The sequence below is a fragment of the Elephantulus edwardii genome, unplaced genomic scaffold, assembly GCF_000299155.1.
Source record: "Elephantulus edwardii isolate Elephantulus edwardi_28Jun2011 unplaced genomic scaffold, EleEdw1.0 scaffold00144, whole genome shotgun sequence".
In the NCBI taxonomy this organism is placed as follows: domain Eukaryota; kingdom Metazoa; phylum Chordata; class Mammalia; order Macroscelidea; family Macroscelididae; genus Elephantulus; species Elephantulus edwardii.
The window spans coordinates 8,536,386-8,543,104 of NW_006399894.1; the positions used below are offsets into that span (position 1 = coordinate 8,536,386).

Genomic DNA, 6,719 nt, shown 5'->3' on the forward strand with positions numbered 1-6,719 from the left:
GATTTGATTAATTGTATTTGAGGACTGTAGTCTTGGGGAACAGCTCAGTTTATTGGTTTAACATAGTTCATAAAGATGTTGTTCTGCATCCTAGTTGATGAGTAGCATTTGTGGTATTAAAATTTGTTCATGGTCATCAGCAATACAGGTTTTTTGCTCTAAAATCATGTGGAACAAAAGAGATAGAAAGAAATCAAGGATTCTAAGAAAGAAACTAGCCTACAGGATTACATTATACTAATCATAGCCTAATCTATCTAAGACCAGAACTAAATTGTGCCTCAGTTACCATTAGAACTTGTTCTGTCTAAGGACATAATAGATAGTGTTGGATAGAATGGGAGAAACTGTAGGAATAACCTCAAATTCATTTTAAAAAAACACCTCAAGAACCAAAAAAAACCCAAGAAGCCAGATCTATTGAATAATTGAGAGAGTAAATAATTCTCTGACAATATCAACCTGAGATATACACTGTAAACTTGGAACTGAATGCACTCCTGTAGCTGACCTTTCAACTACAAAATAAACTCTGCTGAGTCATGGAATAAATAATATTACCTGTGCTTCTTTTTTAAAAAATCATCTATATGGGAGCATCGGGTTTTGCGTCTTCAATTACCTGGGAAGTTGGGAGGGGTCTGAGACTGGCCTCTAAGCTGCCCAGCTTTCAGCTAGTCAGACGCCTTAACCCCTTCTCTGAGCAGCCTGCCAAAATGAATGTCGCGCGATTTTTGCGTCTTCGATTACCTGGGAAGATGGGAGGGGTCTGAGACTTGCCTCTAAGCTGCCCAGCATTCAGCTAGTCGGATGCCTTAACCCCTTCTCTAGTTGTGCCAAGAAATCTGGAGAACAACCACTTGGCCAACTGACTGGAAGAGATCGATATTTGTTCCTATCCCAAAGAAAGGTGACCCAACACAATGTGGAAACTACAGAACAATCTCACTGATTTCACATGCAAACAAGATTTTACTGAAGATTATCCAAAAACGACTGGAAAAGCACATCAACAGAGAACTACCAGAAGTCCAGGCTGGGTTTAGAAGGGGTCGTGGTACTAGAGATATTGTATGGATCTTGGCTGAAAGCAGGGAATACCAGAGGAATGTCTATCTGTGTTTCATTGACTATGCAAAGGCATTTGACTGTGTAGATCAGAACAAACTATGGCTGACTCTGAGAAGAATGGGAATCCCAGAACACTTGATCATTCTAATGAGAAACTTATACTTGGACCAGGAGGCAGTCATCAGAACAGAGCAAGAGAACACTGCATGGTTCAAAATTGGGAAGAGTGTACGCCAGGGATGCATCCTATCTCCATACTTTTTCAACCTATATGCAGAACAGGTTATCTGGGAGGCTGGGCTCTATGAGGAGAAATGTGGATTCAAGATTGGTGGGCGATTTATCAACAATCTGCGTTATGCAGATGACACAACCCTGCTTGCTGAAACTGAAGAGGACCTGAAGCACCTGCTGCAGAGGGTCAAGGACTGCAGCCTACAATATGGATTTGTCCTAGAAAGGGTTAAACCGGGTGACTCCTTGGAGGCAAGGATTCTGAGGCTTCGCCTGACATACTTTGGACATGTTGTGAGGAGAGACCGGTCCTTAGAGAGGGACATCATGCTTGGGAGGGTGGAGGGACGGCGCAGGAGAGGAAGGCCCTCTATTAGGTGGATTGATTCAGTGACTGGGATAATTGGGATGGGAGTGTCAGAGACAGTGCGATTGGCACAGGACAGAGCGGAGTTTAGGGCTGTTGTACATAGGTTCGCTATGAGTTGCAAGCGACTCGACGGCACATAACAACAACAACATATGGGAGCATGGACTGCTAAGAGAACAAATAGTTTCATCCTAGAGAGAGTGAGACCAGGCTGCTCCTCAGAGGCAAGGATTTTGAAGTTCTGTCTGACATACTTCGGACATGTTGTGAGGAGGGACCACTCCTCGGAAGAGGGATGTCATGCTTTGGAGAGTAGGGGACAGCACAGGAGTGGGAGACCCTCAATGAAATGGATTGGTTCAGTGTCTGGGGTTATGGGGGTAGGTGTGTCAACGACAATAAGATTAGCACAGAATAGAGTATATTTAGGGCTGCCGTACATAGGCTCACTCGATGACACATAACAACAACAACAACAACAGTGTGGGATCAAATGATCAAAGTATACCCTAATGAAAAGGAAGTAAGGGAAGCAAGGCAGAGAAGATAGATTCATGAAAATTTAACCAGGATGGAAATAATGAGAATACTGCCAAATCGTGACAAATTTAACCACTGTCACTGAAAAGTAAGTGTTGTTGTGGGCCACTGAATCAAGTATGACTCATAATGACCCAGTCAGTGAACAAAAGATCTGAACCCTGTCCTATCTATCCAGCACCATCCTTATCTTCCCTGACATACTTGAGTCCATTGTTTCAGACAGAAAGGATATAAATTATTAAGTAGGAACCTAATTTGCTGTGTTCACCAAACTTAACATTTTAAAAGATCTGCTTAAATCAATTGACAAAAATTTGTAGATAAGATAGTGTTAATCTAAGCTGGAGAGTGTTTTAAAAGAACATGATAGGTCAATATGAAGGGCATACTTTCCAGCATAAGGTAATATCAGAAGCCAAGTTATGCAGATACAAGGATGCATATGAGTATGTCTGAGAAGCAATCAGTAATTTTACTGAGAAACAATTAATGATTTTGCATGTGATTAAAAAATTAGGGAATGGATATACTATGACAGATTTAACAAGGCCAAAGACACATTGAATAAATCCATTACAATCAAATTATTTCCATTTACAAAGACCTTATACAAGGGAACTCCACTGGCTACTGGATAAGGAGTTGCACTGCTTAGCTCAGGCAGGCAATTCACATCTACCAGCTGCTCCGTGGAACTCCTCTTGTGTGAAAACCCAGTGAAGTGTCAGCTCTAAACTGATATTGACTCTATAGAATTGAGTTGAGTTTTGGAGTTACAGAATAATATATGTTCTTTAGGTTTTCCAAGTAATCTATATAGAAGCAGCTGCTACATCTTCTTATGAATTAGCTGGTGAGTTTGAATTGCCAACCCTTTAATTAGCAGTCATACTTTTAAGCACTGTTTCACCAGGGCTACTTACAAATTGTAGAATACAAGGAAAACCCTCATGGAGATGGATTGAGCAGTGACTGCAACAGTGGGCTCAATATCAGAGATGATGTATCAGAGATGATGAGGATGGCACAGGATAGGACAAGATTCAGATCTGTTTTTGACAGAGTTGCTCTGAGTGTATTTGACTCAGCAACATTTCACAATAACAGGAAAACTTTTGCTTTTTTTTTTTTACTGTATTCAACTAGTTAAGTATATGGGAGTTTTTTTGTGGTATTTTTTTTTCTTTTGGAGAGTATCTTGACTTTATTAAAGGTATTCTTTGACAGAGCTAGCCGGACTAGTGAAGGTCATTAATATTTTTATTGTGAATGCCATTCACATATGGTAGGGACTAGGGATTCTGGAATAGCAATACTCATTAAACACTTCAGTTTAGAAGATATTTTTAATTGAAAGAGTGAAAGCACAGAAAATGTTCATGGCCTTCAAATGACACTGTTTTATTTCAACAATTAAAGTATCTACAGCAAATATTGTAAGGAAGTTAGAGGAAAAGGCAGGGCTTTGTTTTCTTGTACATGTGTTGGCTGTGAATTAGAACTGAGTCATGGCACCAAACAACAACAACAACAACCCTGAAAGAGGCTTTGTTATTGTTGCTGTGTACCATTGAGTTGGAACATAGCTGACCCTCCAGTAGGCTTTAAAAGTCAATTAATCACACAAGAGGATATTGCCCAATCACAAAATGAACACAAGATATGAGCAGACACCACCAAAAAAGACATTTAGATGGAGAACAAACACATGAAGAAATGTTCAAAATCCCTAGCTCTAAGAGAGATGCAAATCAGAATAACTATGGGATATCATTTCATCCCAGTAAGAATTGCAAAATTCAACAGAGCAGCAAACAATAAATGCTGGCCAGGTTGTGGAGAAATTAGAACCCTTATTCACTGTTGGTGGGAGATTAAAATGGTGCATCCATTATGGAAGGCAATATGGCACTTTCTCAAAAAGTTGCAAGCAGATATACCATTTGACCCAGAAATTCCACTACTCGGAATATACCCTAAATAAACCAGGACTGCCACCCACACAGATATATGCATCCCATGTTTATTGCTGTATTGTTCACAATAACAAAGATATGGATACAACCCACGTGCCCATCAACAAACAAATGGATAGAGAAGTTGTGGTATATTCACACAATGGAATACTATGCAGCACTGAAAAACAAGGAACTCATGAAAATTATACAAAATGGGTGACCCTGGAAGACATTATGCTGAGTGATATATCATAATCACAAAAGGACAAATACTGAATAATGCTACTCTTACAAAACAGGGCTGCCATGGGGGTTGGGAGGAAACTAAGAAGAGGGGATAAAAAATGTACACTGCTTTTAAACAGATGAGGTATTTGCATGACAAAAGTCCAGAATAAGAGCTGCATAGTAAAGTGGACTGGGGTGGGTGTGGGGAATTATGCACCAATAAAATACTTTTTTTCCTCAAGACAAAAGCAAATTAGGGCATGGACAGGGAGCAAAATGTCCAACAATGAATGAATGGAAATCCAAGGTCACTATAAACTTTCATTTTCAAAAATAAAGAAATATGATGAGACCAATCATCAAATTAAACAGATGAAATATGGGGGGGGGGAGATCACTTATCTTTCTCCCTCAGAGCAGCTCATGGACTCAGGCCACATGCCTTTAGGATTACAGTGCAGCTTCTTGCCAGTAGGCCACCAGAGCTCAATGAAAGAGTCCACATAATACTGTTCTCCCATTTAATACTAGATGAAACTGACAACCAGATAGATCAATCAGTTTCTCTTGGAGCAGTAGACTGTACTATTGTCTAATGGCACTAGAATGTAGAATATAATGCAAATGCTTGGGTAGTTTCCATTTAATAACGTAGATTAATTTTCCCAGTGGTCAGATTATAACACATCTGTTAAGAGCTCTGGTGTCCTAGTTGTAAGAAGCTGCACTGCAACCCAAAGGCACATGTTTCAAGTGTACCAGCTTCTCTGCAGAGGAAAGATGGGCAGTAACCTCCCTTGCAATTAACAGCCTCTGACAACCCACAGGCTGGTCAGGAATGGGTCCGTTTCAACTTGATGGTACATAACAATTAAGAATGAGGTTATGTTGTTTGTAGCATAATAACTCTAGAAATATTGTGAGTATAACCTTTATTATGTAATAAATCATGCCTTATTTTGTTTACAATAAATTCTTGATTAAGAATACTTCTAAAAGTGTCTTTGTGGTTTTCCTAAAATTAGGAAGGGTACCAAGATTATGAACCTGAAGCCTAAGAAGTCCCTCTTCTCCCAGCTTCCTGAGATCTGCTGACTGCTGTTCCATCTTTTACCAGTGCTCTGTTCCAATGTGCCCAGTCGTGACATTTTCTCAAAGTTTCTACAGTGTGTTTTGAAGTCTTCCATCAGCAGTGATTGAAGTAGCTAAACCTGCCCCATTCAATGTTTCAGTGCTTCCTTCTTACTGAAATGAATACATGCTGGCAGGGTTCTTGTGTGCTGTGGATATTGTGGCTTCAAATTCAAAATGTTAAAACAAAACACCCAAGTGAATACCACGTATTTCTAAATATTCACTATTTTTTGTTGTTGACAAGTTGTGATTTATTATTATATCTTACAAGATTTTTAGATGGCTTTTAATGATTCTTTTTGTTCAAGAATAACAAATGTATTGTGAAATTTGTTAATATATACAATACTTAAAAACATGTGAGCATGAAACTATGCACCTATACATATATTAACTAATACTTTTACTGTTTGTGATGTGTTTTTATGAACTTGTGTTTGTACATAAATGGTGAAATTAAAATGTTATCTCATTATAGATTTATTCTATTATTTTTATCCCATTTGGCTTAATAATAAAATATGCTTATAACTAATAAGAAATCAGAACTGACATAATTAAAGTTCTTGACAGATGGTCTATCATCAGAAAACAGTGGTTTCCATCTGACCAATATTGTTTAAGTAAGTTAAAATCTACTACTGAATAATATATTGTATTTGAAAATTATGCTCAGTCTACCAAAAGTACCAGATTTGAAGAACGTGTTTAAGAACAACAAAGAGTAAATGGATTAATAATTTTGATTGACTACAGTTTGAGATTAGAAACATAGGGAATTTGAAGTTAAGGATTGGTAATTTTAGATAATCCACTCTAAAATGATTCTTTCTCTAACATTTACTTAACAGTTTTTTTGAGCAGTGAATTATTTCATCTACCTTCATAGTTTATTTTGTGCCATGCACTTGCACAAAGGATTTCTTAAGTCGCCCAGGCCTTTGAGGGAGCTTGTCTTACCCCACATTAACTCCTGAGATTTCATTTGGCAAGTGATCTGAGAATTAATGTCTTCCTGAGCTCATTGTGCCGGTGTACATTTCCTCAAACCTGAGGTGTTCTGAGGTGTTACTCAGTAAGTGGGTATAGCAAACAAAATTCTGGGTGGGATTTGCCACAGTATTGGAGCAGAACAGGCCAGTGTGTGTGGTTTGATATTCCAATTTGCATCTTTTTCAAAA

General features: G+C 38.5%; 1 protein-coding gene across 2 annotated transcripts in view; it reads left to right on the forward strand.

Annotated features, from left to right (window-relative positions):
- The window catches only part of LOC102868158 (alpha-synuclein-like), a 225,763-nt gene extending 219,986 nt beyond the window's left edge, over window positions 1-5,777 (forward strand). Inside the window, exon 6 of one of the 2 annotated variants that reach the window (XM_006894484.1) lies at window positions 5,430-5,777. In XM_006894484.1, the coding sequence (XP_006894546.1) occupies window positions 5,430-5,462 (33 nt within the window). In that variant the 3' untranslated portion in view covers window positions 5,463-5,777. The remainder of the gene's footprint in view (window positions 1-5,429) is intronic. The other variant, XM_006894485.1, reaches the window with a different exon arrangement.
- The last annotated feature ends 942 nt before the right edge of the window (window positions 5,778-6,719 follow it).